The sequence below is a fragment of the Emydura macquarii genome, unplaced genomic scaffold, assembly GCF_026122565.2.
Source record: "Emydura macquarii macquarii isolate MOO-44397 ecotype Brisbane River unplaced genomic scaffold, CSIRO-AGI_Emac_v2 contig_306, whole genome shotgun sequence".
Taxonomy (NCBI): Eukaryota; Metazoa; Chordata; order Testudines; family Chelidae; genus Emydura; species Emydura macquarii.
The window spans coordinates 14257861-14278311 of record NW_027130443.1 but is presented as its reverse complement, the minus strand read 5'-3'; the positions used below and the strand labels follow the sequence as shown (position 1 = coordinate 14278311).

At 43.1% G+C, this 20451-nt stretch overlaps 1 protein-coding gene across 6 annotated transcripts in view; it reads left to right on the top strand.

The window, feature by feature from the left end:
* Positions 1-1546: 1546 nt before the first annotated feature.
* PGPEP1 (pyroglutamyl-peptidase I) overlaps positions 1547-20451 on the top strand; it is a 29237-nt gene continuing 10332 nt past the window's right edge. For 3 of the 6 annotated variants that reach the window (XR_010922114.1, XM_067560875.1, XM_067560860.1), the window contains exons 1-4: positions 1547-1635; positions 4673-4725; positions 17238-17354; positions 18679-18911. Coding sequence is in view for 5 of the 6 variants with exons in the window: in XM_067560875.1 (XP_067416976.1) it covers positions 1602-1635; positions 4673-4725; positions 17238-17354; positions 18679-18911 (437 nt within the window). In the remaining variant the exon portion in view is untranslated. Of the gene's footprint in view, positions 1636-4672; positions 4726-9609; positions 10106-10550; positions 10768-13417; positions 13509-17237; positions 17359-18678; positions 18912-20451 lie in introns of all 6 variants that reach the window. The other 3 variants (XM_067560884.1, XM_067560889.1, XM_067560900.1) reach the window with 3 other exon arrangements.

The following is a 20451-nucleotide window of genomic DNA, read 5'->3' as shown; positions in this document are numbered from 1 at the left end:
AGAAAGTTTAGCTTGTGCTAACCATGGGGCCTATGTTTCCCACTGCTCTCCCATGAACCTTTCACTGTAGCAGCCAAGATTACATAGGACTTTAGCAAGAATACCGTATCTCCATTGAGGTTCATTTATATCATTATACTCATAGATAAACTGCTGAAACTGGCTGCCACTGTTCACACAAAACACGCCACCTGGTTTCCAGGTGTTGGTCCTGCTGCTAAACGGCTAAGAGGGGTTTACTAACTCACTGAAGCAGGTGGTTCACTACCCACCAGCATATCAGGGAAGTAAGAGATTAGTACATGAGCAAAGCCATCCTGCTGTAAGATCCCCTACCAAGAGGCAAGTCTAGGAAAATGTTTGAGGTGAACTTTATTAAATTCGTTGTTAATAAAGGTGAACCCTAAGGGGAGGGTGTGGCTTGGCTTTATACAGTGTGGACTTCGGAATGTGGCTTAGTGTAGCTTGAGAAAGGCATAGACAGGCCTCAGTGTGACATGGGGGTGCTTTTTACATGGCTTACAATGGTTTATTCCTATTTCCTAATAAAACTGATCATATTCCCCTGCAATTTTAAAGAGAGGGACTTAGCCAATTAGTTAAATCAGAAATTAAGATTCACGGGCTTGCCTGGGCAGACACATCTTGTATTCCTTCCTAAAAGTTGTGACCAAGGTAATTGCCTCCTGATGACAAGAACCGAACGTCAGCCCAGCCCAGATGAAAACCCGAGCGTGTCTCCCATTGCAACCAACGCGTACGTGGTGTCCCGTCACATGGAGCAGCAGAGCCTGGTGACAGCCCCGTTGCCAGGCTCTTCGGGAGGGAGGAACCGCAGCACAGCAAAAAGGGCCCCGCCGTGCCGTGGGTGAGCCGTGCCGTGCCGTGGGTGAGACTCGCTCCCCCGACCTCCCCACAGCTGCTGGCGATGCAGACGGACGGCTCCGGGCTGAGTCTCGGCTTGGTCTAGGAGCGCCACGCCAGACGCTGGCTGTCAGTGCGGGCCTGGGGTGCAGCCCCCGGCTGGCACGGACCGGACCGGACCGGCACGGCACACACCTCGCCACGGCCCTCCGCCAGGCAACAGCGCCCGCGGCCCAGCAGGCCGGCTCCGCAGCGGGCTCCTCGCTTCGCTCTCGGGGAAGGCGGGGCGAGAGCCCGGGGAGCGGCGCGGCGCGGCCCCACGCGGAGCTCGGCGCGGCCCCACGCGGAGCTCGGCGCGGGGAGATGGGGCAGAGTCAAGCTGAGGGCCGGGCCAGGTGTGCGCGTGGGTGGGGGGCATGTCAGGGGACGGTCAGGTGAGGTCCCGGGTGCCACGTGACCTATAGTCGGCAGGGCCAGGGCAGGGGGCGGGGCAGAGAGCAGCTTCCGGTTTGTGCTCGCAGAGCTAACGGAAGTGTCCAGCTGGGGCCGCTCTGCGCCCCTGGGCGGCTCGCTCTATGCCCCTGGGCAGCGGGGAGGAGCGGGCGTGGTCACGTGGGGGGGAGGAGCGGGCGTGGTCACGGGGGGGCGGGGCGGGGGGCTGGCTCAGTCAGTCAGTCTCGGCTCCGGGCGGCCGCGGGCAGGGGCTGGGCTGGGCTGAGCCGAGCCGCCGGGGCGCGATGGAGCGGACCCGCCGGCCGGTGGTGGTGACGGGTAAGGGCGGCCGGCCGGCCGGGCAAAGCGTCTCGCCGGCCCGGCTGTCGGCGGGGGCGTGGGGAGGGCAGCCCGGGCGCTTGGGGCTGGGTGTGAGGGGTGGGGGATCCCCGGGGGGGGCGGGGATCCCGGGGCTCTCTGCCGGGGGGGCGGCTGTGTGTGTGTGGGGGGGGGGGTGAGGGGCGGGGAGCCCGGGACTGTGTGTGTGGGGGTGCCCGGGGCGGGGATCCCGGGGCTCTCTGCCGGGGGGCTGTGAAGTCCGGCTCCGGGCGCAGGGTCTCGCCGTGGGGCGGGGGCAGTAGCCGGCCGTGCCCCGCGAACTGCCCCGCGAACTGCCGCGCGGAGCCGGGGGGTGACGGGCCGTTACAGCCGCGAGCCCCGCTCCCGGGCCGGGCAAGCGCGGGCTGCCCCGCAGTCACTGGCTCGGCGGCGGGCGGCGCGCAGCGGAGCGACAGGCCCGTCCCTGCCCGGCAGGCGGGAGCCGGTGGCGGTCTTCCCCTGCGGGTGCAAAGGGCAGGCGGCTCGGCTCGGCTCGGCTCGCGGGGGGCAGCGCGGCGGCAAGCGGGGAGCTGGCCGGCACGGTTCGCGGCTGCCTGCAGCGCGGCGGCGGAGCCGGTTCGGCTCGGGGAGGTGGGGGGGGTGCTGATGCACTGGCGTGGTGTGAACGGGAGGCAAGTGTTGCTCCGAGGAGGTCTAGGAAGCAGGTGGCAAGTCTGGCTTGTCCAGCTCCGCCGGGGCGTGCAGTCAAGTGTCTGGTCCGGCACGCCTCAGTTCTTGGTCAAAGGCCTACACAGAAAAGTGGGGTCGGTAAAGTTTCCAGGTCTTGCTGCATTTTCTGCCTTGGTCCTGCAGATCTATGGAGTCCAGTTCTGACAGTCAGAAGTTAACTTGCCCTAGACCCACAATTACTAGATGGGTAATCTGCTTGTTCACCTCTTAAACTCTCTCTTTTTACAAAGTCTGGGAAATGATGCAGCTTCCCCCTCCTCCTGTTGGGATAACTACTCCCTCAGCACACATGTGTATGTATAATATGTGCATACTTTTCATTGTTTAGACACGTCTAAAGAGATAATCCTGTAAAAGATCTCTGCAGCCAGTGGCAGCTGCTATAGTTCTAATTAGCCTTGGAGAAGGCCCCCTCAGTGGGGATGTCTGAGAATTCCTGGACATGCTCAGTTGAGTTTATTTAATGGCATCAAAATTGGTTATCTTCCATAAGGGCACAGGACAAGAAGGTGGAATCCATGTACACCGTGTGTGGTAGGTCAGAAGAGCAAAAGGCCAGCCTGGCATTTGTGGGCAACAGACACAGAATCAGAGGGTTCAGCTACACTGTGGGCACCCCTAGAATTGCCACTGAGCAGGGAATTTGGCTTGTAGTTGAACTTGTTACAGAACTCAAGAAATGCAGCAGTCTGGATTATGAAAAGTTTCTAGTCATCTTTGGATAGTGGTTTCTTTTAGTGTGTCATTGAGTTGAATAATGAAATGATTTGTCAACACTGTGATGCTTTTCATTATTTGCAGAGCCTGGAGCGGACACACAATTTGTATCCGCATCTGATCCATGATCTGCAAAATAGGTCCATGGATATCCACAGATTTGCAGGGCTCTAACCATTTGTTTGTGTGCTATTGTCTCTCATGACCTTTATCTTATGGGGTTAGGCCTGTACATATAGGACACCTGCTTGTCAGTCTTGTGGAAAGCTTAACAAGATTTTCTTTAAAAACTGAAATTAGAGCTTCACACTGAGTTCGATTATAAGTGGTTGCTTTTTGGGTGTTTGTTTTTTTTAAACTAGAATTCCTGTTTGAGCGCACAGAGAGTAAATCTCTAGTATAGTTGTATACAATAGAGAACCTGAAACATAACTTGCTATCCACAGCACAGACTGAATATTATCATAATAATGATGACATTCTTTATCCCCCTAAGGCATTTCCTTTAGCTGAACAAGACTTCTTGTGTTTTTTCACAAGCATTCTAAATTAACATTCAGAATTGATTTGTGAGCCTAAACTATAGTGACATAACTTTGCATGCAGCTGAATTGCCTAATTTTTGTGGTGGTACAAGAGTGAGGAAATGCTTGCTCAGTATAAATTGTTGTGGGTTACTAGTTAATCATAAGTTATTCATTAGAAGATTTAGGCCAATGTGCAAGTATTTTGTACAGAACTATCATAACCTTTGCGGTTTATTGTGCAGGGACCATCAGCAGTATTCTGTTTATTTTTCTGTTAAAATACAACAACAACAATAACAATAATAATAATAATAATAAAACTCACCCATCCTTGCATGTGTATATATACCTACCAAACTGAAGTTTCCACTTCATGCATCTGACGAAGTGGGTTTCTGCTCATGAAAGCTTATGCTCAAATAAATTTGTTAGTCTTTAAGGTGCCACAGGACTTTTGTTGTTTTGCTAAAAACAGACTAACACAGCTACCCCTCTGAAACTCAACAACAGTAATGATGGAAATCTTAATTCAGACCTTCTTAATACAGAGGAAATATACTTAGCAGATGTACTTATTTGTTTGTATATTCACAGATGGGTTTGTTGTGGACTCTGGCAGTTGTGGGACAGGATGATTTCAGCTGGCTAAGAAGAACAAAAACTTCCAATAACAAACATTATTCCATGTCTGCAGCCAATTTATTTGCTATTAACACATCTTTGTAACCTAGTCTGAAAAAAAACCTAATAAAATATCTAAAGGGGGAGGGGAAACCTCTATTTAGACAACCTAGTGAATTGGAATAATCAATATTTTGTTTATTTTCATTCAAATGACCTAAAAAGATGTTATATAAGCAGAATATTTTGGAAAGGCAGAAAGGATTTGGGTACTTGGATGTAAATGAGCAAGAATTTGGTTGGTATTCAAAGAAATCATTGTGGTATCCCTAAGTAGTTTCCCTTGGGCATGTTTAAAACAGGAAAGTGCAAATCAGTTTGCACCTCTGTCCAGTCAAGCCTGCTATATTAATTTCATCACTAAATCTTTATTTCTGTTTCAGGGTTTGGCCCATTTGGAGAACATGCTGTTAATGCCAGCTGGATTGCAGTTCAGGTAATAACACAAAACACAGTTGGCATGTTCAAAGAAAGTGCTGTGCTAATAATGCATCCCTTTAAAAAAAAAAAAAAAAAAAAGTTGGAATTATTTGTGAATCTGTTCTAGAACCTTGCATAAATTGTCCTTGAAGTTTATCAGCTGAGACCCATCCACCCCAGACACCCTGATGAATCAATCAGATTATATATTTGATTCACTTATCAAAAAATGTGTTCTGCACAAGTCGAATTTTGTAAAGCTGAGTTAATATAGTTAAGCAAAATAAAGAATTCACAGGATAGCTTTGAGCAATGTAAAAGATTTCTTAACTTCCCCCACAGAGGTGAAAGTTGTAGATTTTATTATCCCTCAAAAATAACCTGAAATCTTCCTCAGTGATGACAGTGTGCAATGGAGTGAGCCTAGATCTGGGTTTAAGAAATGCATGAGTTCTGATCCCAGTTCTGCCATGAATAATGGCCTTGGGCAAGTCATCTAACCTCTCTGAGTTTCCCCATTGTGAAATGAGAATAACATTTAGCATCCCTGTGGAGACAGGTATAGTATGAGAATGGTTTGTAAAGCACTGCTATTTATTGATGAGGCCCAAACTGTTCTCTGATCAGATCAGTATAGAGGCAGCTTTCGCCATTCATGGTCTGCGTCTCTTCATTAGCATTTGTTCTTACATTCATCTCATCATTTACTCTTACAACTCTGATATAGTCACACACTAGATATCAGCAAGAAATCAAACTCTTGCTAACAGTGAATTGAGGTATTCAGCATATTTTGCAGTATCCCATAACAGTGTTAATTTGTGACAGTACTACTGCATTATCCCAATTTTTTTTTATTGTTGGAGACAGTTGACAACATGTCAAGTGGAAGCTAAGGGTACATTTCAGTACGTTTGTCAGAGAATTAGACTTTGTTTTCTCACTGAGTCCCCATCCACCTCAGTGTTCTGGGATTAATGTAGTCTTCAGAATGCTTTTAAATTAAATCACAAACTGTAATCAATTATAGCCAACTAATGGAGGGCTGGCCAGCTGTCTAATGCTCTGCACTGTTATGAGGAGACCAGAGCTTTGGTTTGTTGAACTGTTTGGGGCTGGATATACTTCTGAGAGAGGATTCACTTAACTTCAGGTTGTAGAAAAGGCAGGCGGTGTGTAGAAAAACTGCAGTTACTATCCTCTGATGTTAGGTAGTAGGGCTGACTGATCCTTGTCCATTTGTCATTGGCCTGAGGTCAGTTAACTCTATTAAAGGTAGCTTGTTATAGGGGAGCAGAGGTTTAATAATGGGGATCTGAGAAGAGAAAAACCAGAATTGGTGGCCAGTCTTCTGTGGCTTGCAGTAAAATTAAATACATAATCTGAGTCAAGGGAAGAGATTTACTAATGTCCCTCCAGTCCCTTAGTTTAAGGCACTGGTGATTGTGATCAGCTCCATTGCTGATAGGCAGAGTAATCATGTAGATTTTATTAGAGAATCTCTTTTTAAGGTAGATTACATTTGTTTGGAATATGTAAAACTACACACTGAGAGTTACACACACATGGCTGAGTTATAGCTCTACATACACTGGCTGTACTGTGAGCATGTTCTTTTACAGGATTTTTAATTATTGATGGTGGATTGTGACTAAAAATCCTAAAAACTTAAACTTTCAACCAATGTGTAGGGGATTTGCATTTCCCAACTCTGCTCCAGTCTTGAGAGGCCCAGACAAAAAGGAACAGCATGTCTTTGAACATGTGCAAGTTAGGCATTGTGCGAGTTTCAGACACGGGACTTCATGGAGCTGAGTGGACACAAAGACATGTGTCTGAGTTTCTGAATCCCAGACAGTGTGATCTGCATTTTAATAGAAGAAAAATCAATTAAACAATCTTTGTAAATCCTCCCTAGCTTTAGGGCTAAGCTAGTTCTGGTTTATCACATCTTTTATTATTTTGCATCCTGAGGATAAAATTCTCTGCTTTTCTTCTTTCCAATCCTTTTTTGGCTTTGTGTGTAGAAGACAAATATGGTGAATTTTTTTCTAAGACTGCAATGACTTTCTAATGTGGTCACTTGGTCTTGAAATCTAAATTATTGCTTACAGTTGGTAAAATATGGATATCTTGAAACTAGTCTGTGTAGCATTTTAATAGTGCTAAGACTTTAACTGTTTTGTGCTTTTGTATGCTTGGGGAGAGGCTGATAAGATTATAGGACAGAAATCATGGCTGAGACCATATGTATGTATGCCTTTTGAGAGTAGTAACGTATACTCTGATGTGTTGTTTTTTTTCTCAAAATACTTATTTTATTTTAAGACTGTCTTGAGGATTTCAATAAAAACCTGTTTTGTATGCAACACAGGTCTGATGTCCATGTCTACAGAACACTCTGTATGTGCTAAATTGTTTGAATATTTTATTTCTGGATTTTTTTTCAATTGCACACTTTGGGTGAGAGGTGAAGGCAAGGTTTCATTTGAGGGAGCTTTAAAAAACAGCTGTCATTAACATCAGTTTCCTGTTTACTTAAACCTACTGGCTCTCTCCCTGGTGTGAAATAATCATCTTTCTGTCCAAAGCTGTGCAGATCAGCTTAGACACAGGTGTGCCCTATGCACTGGGAAGCTAATTGGCTCCTGGGTCCATCCCACTGAAGTGTTTCTAGCTGAGCTGGAGGATGAGAAGAAGGGTCAGAGTGCATTTTGACAGTACTAGGGACAATTGCTGTCAGGGTGTCTAGACAGACCTGATAAGGATATTAAAGGCTCACAAAGAAGTCCATTGTTGAGGGGTCAGGGAATGGGTCAAACATGTTCTTTTTTTCTATATTTGTCAGGTATACAAGGCTGTAGATAATAAGTTGTCTGGCAGCAAAAGGACATTTTTATTATTGAATAGAAAAGTGTGTGTGTGTGCGTGCGCGCGCGCGCAGTTTGGTAAAATGTTGTTAGTTGTGAATTTGTAAAACTCCATTTGATGTAAATGCTGATAGAGAGCATAGAAGTTGCCCTTTAAATGCTTCCAGATGAAAGTTGCAGCCTGGAGCATTCAGTCCAACATGTGGGATTGTGTGAGAGGTGCCGTATGTGCACATCTCATAACTGTAGACATTCAACTTCTAGTTTCTTTCCATACGCTAAGGAGTTGTGATAGAGAGAATTCCTGGATATTAACCTTCAGTGGTGCTGATAGAAGACTGACTTATTTCAGTATTACTTTAATATTATGTGACGACTTATTTCATTGATGCAGCAAGTAAAATACCTACAATTTTGTCAGTCGATTAGTGTAAAGAAGATGTGATGAAACATCACTTAGAATCTGTCTCTAGTAACGAACGTCTGCTTGCTTCAGAGGCCGATCAATACAGCAAACCTCTCATATCAGACTTGCCCCCAGAGCTACAGCAAGTGATTTATCACTGTTGTTGCTCAGACCTTCATGGACCAGCAGGTCTAACTCCGATCTTCTCTGGCTCTGTTAGTGATCTTGTTGGAGGGGTGTTGTGCGCGTCTGTTCATCCATACAAGCATGAATTTTCTTCATGTGCTCAGAACACCAATAAAGGAAGCGACAACGCTGATAATTAGAGGGAAACAAAGATGGAGTTAAATGTTGACAGTCAGGTTACAATATAGGGGAAATACTGCTGTGCTGCTGTTGCTTCATAGTTAACATTGAAGCTTGCTTCCTATTATTGGCCCAGTGTTTCAAATGATTTCTCCACCCAGGTTTCCCCCAAAAAACCCAATTTTCTTGAAATTTTACATGCTTTACCTCATCCCTCGTTAGAATTTTTCTGGCATGTTTGGTAATGCTCAGAAAAGAAGTTATAAAGTTAAGGAGCATTAAAAACTTTCCTAAGGTTTTATAGCTCACATCTCCAAAATGGCTTGGCCTAAAAAGTCCAAGTAGAGTTTCAGGCTTCATGAGATCTGTCAGAGTAGTGCTTCCCTGCTGGGAACTTCCTACACTGAAGTGCTCACTCAAAACCTATGTTAAAGTGTACAGCGAAGACGCAAACAATACTGCTGTCTATACCGAAAAATAAAATCCAGACATTTTAGTGTTGGGGTTTTTAAAAGTGTAGAAGTACAGAGTTAAGGTATCAAGCCTGCTCCTTGCTACCATAGAATCCTTCATTCACTTGACCTGGCCCAGTTTATACAGCTTTTTCAAACGCAGCTTTGCCCCCTAAAACTTGTAAAAATATGTTCAAAGCTTAAGCGACATTACCAGGAATTATTGGAAATGGGATTTCATAACCTCATAGTAACTTCTTATCTTGACCTTTGTGTATATTTTTTGCAAATTTTAGGGGCAAAGCTGAGTTTGAGTGGACTTTGTAAATTAACTGTTTGTTTCCAGGGATACTAATGTTTGGGTTTTTTAAAAGGTTACTTTTTTAAAGTAGTATTGGTTTGGGTGTTAGAGATTCCGTTGAAACACACTGTAGCCCCAATGCTTTAACTTTGTTTGTCTGAGACTAACTCCTCAAATAGACACCATTCAGTCAGTGGATGATCTTAATTTTTTTAAATAACTGAAAGGTAGGGGCATTCTGCAAATGGCCAGGATTTTAAAAAGCAATTAACAATTTTTGGCTGCCCACCAGAGGCATAATCTAAAAGGGCCTAATTCCCAGATACCTGGACCATTTGCCCTTTGGCCCATTTAAGGAATGTCAAATTAGGCACACAAAATTGATATTGACCAGCAGTCTGATTTTGAAGCATATCTTAGACCTAGCCCAAAATGTGACACAAATGTGAGTGCAATGTATTTAGAAAAACAATTGTTTTTAAAGGTGCACAATTCATAAACTGAAAAGTTTGCAACTATAATTGGGAAGCAAAAGAGATTTTTTTTTTTTTTTTTTTTTTAAAAGCACCCTACAGAATAAAGCCTGGAACCTCCACATGGGTCTGCCCTCTTTGCTGATTGCAGTATCAGGACCTAAAACAGGAAAAGAAAGAAAATTGATTTGGAGAGTGAAACTGCTGAAGAGGTTCTTCTATAGTAATCCTTAAATGTGTAACCCATCAGTTGAGAACATGTTGGTGTTGCAAGAAGAGCTGTGTGGACTCTTGAAAACAATTCAAAGAATAGCTCTTGGATCTGTATGTCAGCTGAAAGTTATTTTCTTGACATGCACATGTAACTCCTTTTCCTTTGACACTAATGGGATTTAGCAGTATAAGCTCCTGGCAAGAGTAGAATTGCACTCTCTGATACACATCTGCAGAAAAGCAGAGGAATAGAAGTTATAGCTGTGTATAAACTTATGAAAATCTGAAGACCTAGGAGGGAGTGATATTTCCAAGAAAAATGCAGGATCAGCAATAAAAATCGATGTGGTACCAGGTATCTCGCTTCTTACAATGGTGTGTTCCAAAAGAAAAATACACTTATCTTATTTTCCAGGGGGAACAAGGATCTAAGGCTAAAGTTGGTTATGCTGACAGCCTTTGTCTTCATTATGAAAGATGTGTGTTCTTAACTCTAGTTAACTAGATAAATCCTGGTGCAAACAAGGCAGTTTGTAGTTCTGACATGAGTTGAAGGCTAACTCATACAAACTACAAACTATCTTGTCTGCGCTAGGATTTTACCTTGAGATAGCTAACTTGAGTTCTGAGCACAGATGGCTTTTCCAAATGAAGATACAGCCTAAGTCCTACTGAAAGTCAGTAGAGTTCCTACGACACTTAGCAACTTCTGAAAATGTTGCGCAGTGTATCTGTTGTGAGGCTCCAAAACAAAACGTACAGTATAGGTTTGGTGCTCAGCTTTTGAGCTTTGCTTAAGTAAATCTCTTCCTTTTTTCAGAGGCTTCAGATCACGTGCGTATGTCCTTCCCTACAACCCTCAGGCTTTTTGGGGTTTGAGGGCTCTGGAAATGAGGGTTTCCCTTCTGACAAGCCAGGCTAGACTGTTAAAGTCCAAGGTGCTGTATGAGCAAGCACCTGACTGAAATCTTGCAGGTCAGACTGGATACATAAAAATGGAGGTGACAGCAGAAGAACAAAGAAAAGAGGCCAAACTGGTATGTGTGGAAATCGACCATAAAGTAAACTAGCTAGATGGAGATACTGCATTATTTAGCTAAGCTATGAACGTTTTCCATTACAGACAGCCCCCCAACCTGAAGCAAATACTCACCACAACCATCCACCCTACAAAAAATCATACCCAGGAACCTATCCCTGCAACAAACCTCGTTGTCAGCTGTGCTCACACATCATCTCTAATGACATCATCACTGGTCCTAACCACATCAATCACACCATAAGGGGCTCATTCACCTGCATATCCACTAATGTTATATATGCCATCATGTGCCAGCAATGCCCCTCTGCCATGTACATTGGCCAAACTGGACTATCACTACGCACAAGGATAAATGGACACAAATCAGACATAAAAAATAACGACATCCATAAACCAGTGGGAGAACACTTTAATTCCCCAGGGCATTCTGTCTCTGACCTGAAAGTTGCTGTACTTCTCCAAAAAAAACTCCAAAAACAGACTTCAAAGAGAAACTGCTGAGTTAGAAATGATCTGCAAACTTGACACATTCAAACTGGGTTTAAACAGAGACTTGGAGTGGCTATCTCACTACCAAAGGTAAATTACTTTGCTCACCCATTCTCACCTCCTACTCAATGGTCCTCATTAGGTCTTAAGTACCGGACTCCACCTCCCCCATTGTTCTCAATGCACCTGGATATATATAAGATGCCTCTGTATTACCTATTTTCTGTATTACTGCATCTGAAGAAGAGAGCTGAAGTCTCTCGAAAGCTTATGTCTGCAAATATTAAATTTGTTAGTCTTTAAAGTGCCACAGATCTCTTGTTGTTTTTCCATTATAAAGGAATAGACAAAACTAATCATACAACTTTGAGAGCAAGAAAACAGGCAAAACCTTATACTGGATTTGGAGAGAATTTTCAGTACAAGTAGTATTGAAACAATACTGTTTTCTGTTCTTCTTTGTTTGAAGCATATGTCCTCCCTCTTCCCTAATTAATCTAGAAGGAGCCTCTGGCCAGGGCTCTAGCTTAGGGGTGTCAGTTATCTGGCCACAAGGGCCATTTAAAACAAAATTGTTCACTTGGTGGGTCGCAATGTAAAAAAAATACATACTATTAGAGGGGCAACACAATGGCACAGCTTTCACTTACTCGCTTTCCATACCCGCTCAATACTCCAGGGGCTGGGAGTGCTTGGGCTGGCGGCGCTTAGAGTGCGTAGGCCACAAAAATTAACCCCACAGGCCGCGTGACACCCCTGCTCTAGTGATACTTGCAGAGTTTCCCCCAAAGGTTTAAAAGAAACTGGCCCGAGCACACTTTTATTTTCTACCCTTATGAATCCCTTTGGGAAACCTCTCCTAACTTTGACTTGATCGTGTCTTCAACTACAGTCATGTCGGCTGCACATTCTTTGTTACCAAACAAGTGCAACTTTTGGGGTGCACATTGACACCTTGTATTACCCCATACATTCCACCCTTTACTGAAATATTGGGTGGCCTGGAAACCAATACAGATTTCAGATACAAGGATTTCTTCCAGACCCCCATATCTGTCTTTTAGATTCAGGTAATGAATAGTGCCAGTGTTAATGCTCAATGCCCCCTCCTCATGGCAGCAAACAGAAAAACGCCTCTTCTAGGGCTTAATCGGTTAATACATAGCAGCTGCTGGAATTGATGCAAGTAGAATGGCTTCAGAATAATTTACTGAATTCATGCTGATGCTGCCACTTCTGCCTTCCTAGCCCTTGCTTTGGGTGCCACTGAACGCTCTGGAAATGGGACAAAGGCTTCCAAAGGAACCAGTTGCCAAGATGAAGAGAACAGAGCTCATTGATGTGCCTTAATGAAAACAAAAAGCCACACAGAACTACAATGGAAAAGTGGCAGGTTCAATATCCCATGCTCTGTTGAAGTACTGGAGAAAAGACACTAAGGCAAACTGGGACTCTTCCCCTGTCCCTCCCCCGGCCACGTATACATTCGAAAGAAGAAGCAAGTGGAGAGATGACCTATCAGCCTGGGGCTGAAGAAAAGCCTGTTTGTCTCTCATAAACTGGTGAGGCTGTTCAAGAACAGTTCAGACCCTGTGATGCTGCTGGGTCAGCAAAGCCAGTGGTGACCTGCAGAGTAAGTGCAAATCATGAGACAAAGAGAAGCTTGGGGCCAAGTGAACTTGCACACTCAACTACTCCAAGGTTTTCAAGTAATAGTTAGAAAAAAGTAACTTGATATTTGGGGCTAGTTGTGTTTTCTTAGATATGCACAACCAGCTCTTGTGTATCTGACAAGCTTACTATGATGGATACTAACTTCATTTCCTTCCCTGCCCCAGACTTCTAACATCCTGTATCTTTTGCGTAGAGCCACTTCTATATATTACTTTGCAAGTAATTAAGAACAGACTAGAGCCCCAATTCTCTGCTCAATACTTTGAGGTGGTTTTAGTACCGATAGAGCTCCCGCTATTTGTCTTCAGTCAGCGAGGATCTCTAATTTAACCAATTGTGTACACAGGAAGGCGTAAGCGGTAACATGCAAAATGTGTAATAGATCCCCACAGCCCTTTGGAGTGTTGTGTGCCAAGCCAGTGATCTTCAACTCCATGAATGTCTGTATCTGATCAAACTATTATTTATTTGTATTACTGTAGCGCCTCGGAGGCCTCGTCATGGAGCAGTTGTTACACTTCACCATGTAGCTAGCCTGGCTATCTGTGTTTCCAACTCTCATAATACCCAGAGGTAAATGATCATGGCTGTATTGCTAAGCCTTAATGTTAAATCAACCAAAGTCAGCCCCTTTCTTCCTTTTGTAGTTCACTAAGCATGTGAGGAGGCAGTGTCGCTGTGCGCTTACATACAGATTTTAACACTGGTATCTTAATAATGCATGAATAAAGAATTCAGTGCAGAGGCACTGCTTTGAAGAATCAGTTGTTGTTACTAGGATGTTGCAAAAGGTAGCCATAAATTATAGTGCAACATTACTTTCTCCCAAACTATTAAAGCCTCCATGTACTAAGCTGCTCTTGGAGTACACGGAGTTGCTGTCTTCCTTTAAACAATAAATCACAGGTTTAATGTGTTTGTGCTTCAAACCAAGTAGTGTGGTACTCAAAACAAATTTTTTTCCCCTGGCTGTTGGCGTTTGGGAAGGTTAGTGTGTCTGTTCTCTGAAATTAGTTAGTCTGGTGTCTGGCTTCTGTTTGTCTGATTAAGATTGTCATAGAACAGAAAAAGTTTTGACTACAGCAGAAAGTCAAGTCCTGCATTTGAATAAATAAAGATTGAATTTTTAAGTTATTCAGTTGCAGCTAATGTCTTATTTTATTTTAGAATATTTATTTCAATTTGCAGATGACAGTAAGAGTTTCAAATATAAAAAAGTAGGCAGTCACTTTATTTTACTGCACAGAAGGTATAAATTCTGTACAATTCTATGACTGCATACATATTTATATTCTGGGCCCTTAATCTTGACTAAAATTGTAATCCAGATACTCTAAATTCAGAAAATGGGACTCTAGCCAGCTGTCCAATTCATTAACAATGCTGATTCTATATAGGTTTGTGCTAAGATAAATTAATTGATTTATAGTAAACCTACAGATCCTACGGAAGTATGGAATATACCCTTCTGGTCTCTCCCAAGACTAATCCCATAGCCAGCAGATGGAAAGCTTTATTTTTTAACACATTTCAGTAAGTTCTATCTCCTTTTTGAATTGCACTACACAAATGAACTGACTGTGTGCAGATAAGCACAAAGCAACCACTTTTATTCACTGAACTCCAATACCTTTCACACACAACTCAAAACACCCAACTTTGATACAGTGTGAAGGGAACACAAGAACTGTAGTCAGTGAAGTCACATTCTACCTTTGCATTTCAAAAATAGTTAAATAACCATCAGGGGTTAGAGTGCTTTTGAACATCTTAACTTATGAGTAAAGGGCTGTTCACTGTAACTCCTGGCCAACTTAGTCTCCAAGCTCTACCATCAGCTGATTCTGTTTAAAATATATATAGGTCCCACAAGACAAACCATATTGTGTAGCTGTCTTCAGCAAATCTTTGCTGTCTTCAGCAAAATTCAGTGCAACAAGCCAGAAGCTGTGCAAATAGTGATGTTTATAAAAAGAATAAACATGTCAAAAGGCATAGATTTGCAGTGTACTAAGTGATAAAATAAATGCACTTAACACTCATCCTAATATTTTATTAATCTATCAAAGCAAAATATATTGAAACAGCAGAGCCCTCTGAAAAAATCCCTGTTAAAGTGAAAAGGGTTAGTAAAGTGTTAGTGCAATCAGGATATCTGTTTTTATGGATTCTGTATTGTCCCAAACAATCTCGAAAAACAGGACATCATTGAAAGCCACTAAATACCCAGATGATGATCAAAAGAGGAGGATGGCTTTGTTTTTTAAAATGGTGCTACTCACTGAGTGATCTGGAGTCTACTCCCAGCTCTGCCACTAGCATGCGAAGTGAATTGCTCAAGGTTGTGTATCTCTGCATGAGTTTCCTAGTCTCTCAAATGGGGACATTACTTCCTTCCATGTGTGGGTGGGTTTGTGAGTCTGAATTAACTCTTGGTGAAGCTCTGGGATCCTTGAGTGAAAGATGCTGTAGCAGTACAAGCAAAGCATTACTTGATAAGTAATTACTAGATAAGTGGTCCTATAGATACATATGCAGGAGTCAGACATACCAAGAGGATGGACATACATCTCATCTGTTTGCGCTGAAGTAACACTAATGGTTGTACCTACTGGTTGAATGGGGGGGGGGGGATGGGGGAACAACAACTGTATGGAGCCCTCATGCTTATGGAAGGTAGGGTGAGGGATGGTGGAAATGTGATGCACGCTAATACTGGTAGTATGTGTTCTGATTGCTTAGGCTGTTATGGAATGTGTATTTGACAGTTCTTTTAGTCAAATGCGGGAAGGATACATACCTGAAATCCTAACGTAAACAATAATTGTTTCTGTCAAGTGTTGAATTACAGTGTGTGGCTCAAACACTTCCATGGTTTTTTGCTCCTTCAAGGTTTTATTCTTCAGTGCTCCTGAAAGGTATATATCGGTCTTATTGCATAGGGACTTATGCCGTCTAATCCTACTACACAACGTGACCAGATTCTCACTTGTACAATATAATATTTAATCGAGTTACGTGGGAAACTAGTTCCTGTAGCATTTAGCCCCAGTGCTGTAAGTTTTCTGTTTGCCTTGATCCAATGGCTCGAGACACAGCTTCCCAATGCAGCAGGGTATATTTCCTAGCTACCTATCATTTCGTTAACTGAACGTTCTATACTTTAACACAGCGTCATTTTAGCTAATGTTAAGCATGCTGCAGAACTGCCACTTTCACTTTTGTGTAGGAAGAAATTCTATAACTTTTGCTGGATGTTTGTTCAGCTGAAATTCAGTTCAGTGTCCAAATACTTAAAATATTCACAGGGGACTCTCTCAGCCAATATTTTTAGAGGAGGAAATGATTTATTGCAGTCTTAGAATCAGAAATTAAAAGCTGCTGTTGCAAAATCAAGTACAAACAGGCTGAGTGGTATAGGTAGAGCCATCGAAGGAAATTTCTTTTCCATTTTAGAGTTTAAGGCTGTATTTTTTATCCTGGCAAAGTGAAAGTAAAACCCACAAATATATTGAGTGGTCTGTGCTGATGCTGCTTCAGTTTCCATATGCGGAGTTTTGTAATTCCCTGTAAAGATGACAAAACAAAGGTAATCTGGCTGGTGTTCTTTAGTTACAGATGAGAGTTGCTGACCTTCTTACATACGGGCAAGCATGAAAACTTGCATATTCCTTCTTCCAATCTAGAGTGACCAGAAAGATTTTTTTCTGTGATTTGAATTGTCTGTGGTACTTTCCATGCATAACACAAATCACTTTAAAAAAAGCAAGATGTCATTACATGTTCCTGCAAATAATATAGCTAAAAAAAAGTCTCAGACATGTTTTTGATGTGAGGCACTGTCTGCAACCTCTGCAAATTTAACTAAGGAATTTCACTTTCTGCAGGAGTCAGAGTATTTATTATAAATGGTCCTGTCCATGGATGTTTAATATTACGGATGGGAAAATAAGCTTTTCTCACTGTTCCTGAGCCCAGTTATGATTGCTTCCCCCCACCCAGCTAACATGTCTGAAAGAGCGCCTCTCCTCAGAACAGATGCAACACTTGCTCTGGAATGCCAGTTCATTTCTACAAATGGCCAGCAGAGGAGGACTAGTAATGTCACTCCTTTTGTCTCTCTTTAACTTGAGAGGAGAACCATCATGAGGTTTCCAGCCCCCATCTGTCCAGGGAAAAGGAAGCCAGTCTGAGCTGTCTCCTGCTGGACAGCATAAAGCAGGCTCAGAGGCCAACCCAGCAATAGACTTTCCAACATAGATGTCTGATATCTTGAGATTTTTATTTTTGTTCTGTTCTTAGGAGCTGGAGAAGCTGGGCCTGGGAGATGGTGTGGATCTGTATGTATATGAAATCCCAGTTGAATACCAAACAGTGCAAAGACTAATTCCTGCATTGTGGAAAAAACACAGTCCACAAGTGAGTGAGTAAAATGCAAAGCAAGATGGAACAGATAACAGTAAACTGACAGATCCTTACAAGCATGGGCTGATGTTCCTCATGCAGAGTCAAACTTCTGATGTATATTTGTTAAAATGTTGATTATTTGCCAGATCTTGTTTTAACAGCAACTTGTGGATTTGGACAGTTCTACAACTCAAAACAGACAGAGCCTTGGTTAGTAGTGTCCGTTTCTGAGTCTCCTGCGCCACTGGTGTCTACATGGCCTCCTTGAGGGCAGCTCGCTTCGCTCTCAGCCCTCTAACCATCACTGTTCTCAGGGTGGGATCTTCCCTCTCGAGGCTGGGGCAGTGGGCTGAAGTTCCTTGCAATTCACGGATTCGATTCTCGTAATGGCAATGGCAGGGTTGTCCCGTGACTAGCTAGCTTGCGTAAAGCTGAGTACTGCTTGTTCAGAACAAGAGCATTTTAGAGAAAACACACCTTAAAAACAAACAGTGACATGCATGCCTGACTTAGCAGGGTATCACCCATCCTTGACATGGAAGGCATAGTAGCGTCTTGAATACTTCAGGTCTCCCCCTGGACCTGATTCTGTTGGACGTACTTTCATGCCTGTCAGTTCTCAAATAGTGTCTGTGACCCTCTCCCCAGGCCAGCGCTGACATCTTGCACAGTTCCAAGTCCTTTGTCTGTTAAGGCCCCTGAACCAACTCAAAGCAGTCAGAGTGCTATTTCGCAGGGGGATGAAATGCCAAAAGCGTTACCATCTGCATTGATTCACATTGGGGATTTGCACTAGTTACCCCCTTCCCCCTACTTTAGTTGCTTCAGGAAACCTCCTATATCTTACCCATTTAGCCAGGATTACCATCACTAGGCAGCCCATCAAGACACATAGAACATTTATGAAGTTGATACAGTGGCCTGTGGATAGTCCATGTTTCCATAGAATCACTTCTATTTAGAGAATTCTGCATCTCAGAATAGTGAGCGTGGCTAGCAGTGGTGCTTGATGTGGGCAGGCATTGAAAAGTGCCGTCTAGGCACCACAGTACTGTGTGCCACCTTGGCTCTTCCGGTAGTGAGCTTCTCCCAAGCAGATTCTGCCACTCATGTCAACCTTCATTTTGCCTTGCGTGAGATAACTCTCAGTAGACGCTAGACAGACACAAGTAGAATCGTTTCACATTGGACTCAAGACTTCTTTGGCTTATGAACTAGCTCTCCAGGCTTTAATGTGGCCTCCATCAACATAGCATTAGAATACCTACTGGGTTATTGTCTTCCCTTCCAACCCCCACATTTTAGCTAGCGCTAATTCGTGTTTTTTCTTTTGCAGTTGGTGGTTCATGTGGGTGTATCAGGTATGGCTACAACTGTGACACTGGAGAAATGTGGGCATAATGTAGGATACAAAGGCTTGGACAACTGCCGTTTCTGCCCCGGCTCTCAGTGTTGTGTAGAGGGTGGTCCGGAATGCATTGATTCAATTATTGATATGGATGCAGTTTGCAAGAGAGTCTCAACGTTGGGCCTTGATGTCACAGTTACTATATCCAAGGATGCTGGCAGGTATGAGTTCATAGCGATCAGTGGGGAAACCCATTCATGCTGCTGTGTATGCTGCTTTCATGCTTAACTAATGGGATGGTTGAGTTCATGGGCTTCTCACTTTTAATGGAGTCAACACTTCCATCCCATCCCACGGTGAATGGGGGCAAGGAAATAAATGCTCATTTTGTGTTTTAAAATTAATTGAATTTAATCTGGGACTACAAAGAGAAAATGTCATACTTGTTGTCCTGTGGTTATTACATGGTGTCACTGGAGGACAGAGGTAAGGTTGTTCAGATGCCCTAACTGTATTTCCATATTGGAATGTGTCTGGATTTTAGGTTTTAACCTTAACAGTGAATTTCCTAGGCTTATAATTGAAGCAGCACTGTAATTTGATGTAAAATATGGATATATACTCTTAACCTTGACTCCATTTTAACTCTTTTTGTCTGGAACATTTAATTGGACTCATTTTCTATTGTTGCATTAATGCTGCTGGGTGAAAAAGAAACTCACAAGAATGTTTATCTGGAGATCTTGCAACAGTTCTTGCCATCCCTAGGTTTATGCCAGAAAAGTATCACACACAACCCAAAGCCCTGCTTGGAAATGAGACCCATTAAAATATTTGCATGCATGCAGATGTGTTGCATGCAACCAAAGGCCCTTACCACTTGCTTTTTTTATGTATGTGGAATGTTTTGGGGGTGCTTACCTTGCATTTCCTGGAAGTCCATTTAGAAAACTGTCAGATAGTGTTCTTATTGTGGGAGTAGTTTCTGAAACTAGGTTAAACCCAAAATGCAATCTGGCTGCAGCAGAAACAGCTATCATGTGGTTTTGTTTTACTGTTAAACATTGTCATGACTGTTTCCCAGAATAGCAAAAATAACTACTTCATTTTATCAAAGTGTATTCGGAGAACTTCTGAAATATTCGTTTTAAATGATTTTCTTAAATATCTGCAGATGTATCGTTATCTGCATTTTGATATTCTCCATGTCAGCTTTCCTTGCAGAAAGCAAACCTATAAACTCTTCAATGCCTGCATGTTTTTCCCCCATAGTTTAAAATTATATCAAAGGAGTTTAGGGCCCTAGTCTGGAATTCAGTTTCCTCTTCTACCACAGACTTCCCATGTGACCTTAGGCAAGTCTCTTAGCATCTCTGTGCCTCAGTTCACCATCTATCCAGTTGGGATAACACCCCTGCCCTGCCTCCCAGGGGTGTCAGGACAATAAATACATTGAAAACTGAAGCGCTCGCAGGCACTTGTCTTCCTTAATTAGAAACATGCTAATTTTGCTCATATCCATCAGTTGTCTAAAACAGAATGCTGAAACCCAGAAGTACTTAGAAACAGATTGCCTGGAGAGGAGAGGAATGCTTTAACCCTTTCTATTAAATTATTACTTAACATTTGACACCAGATCTAAAGGTGTTACATTGAAGGTTAGCAACCAGCTGTGCCTCTTGGGCCTGACTCTCCACTGCCTTTCGACTTATTTACATGTGTGTGCTTGGTAGCATTCTGACCCACTCTGTGCGGCCTTTT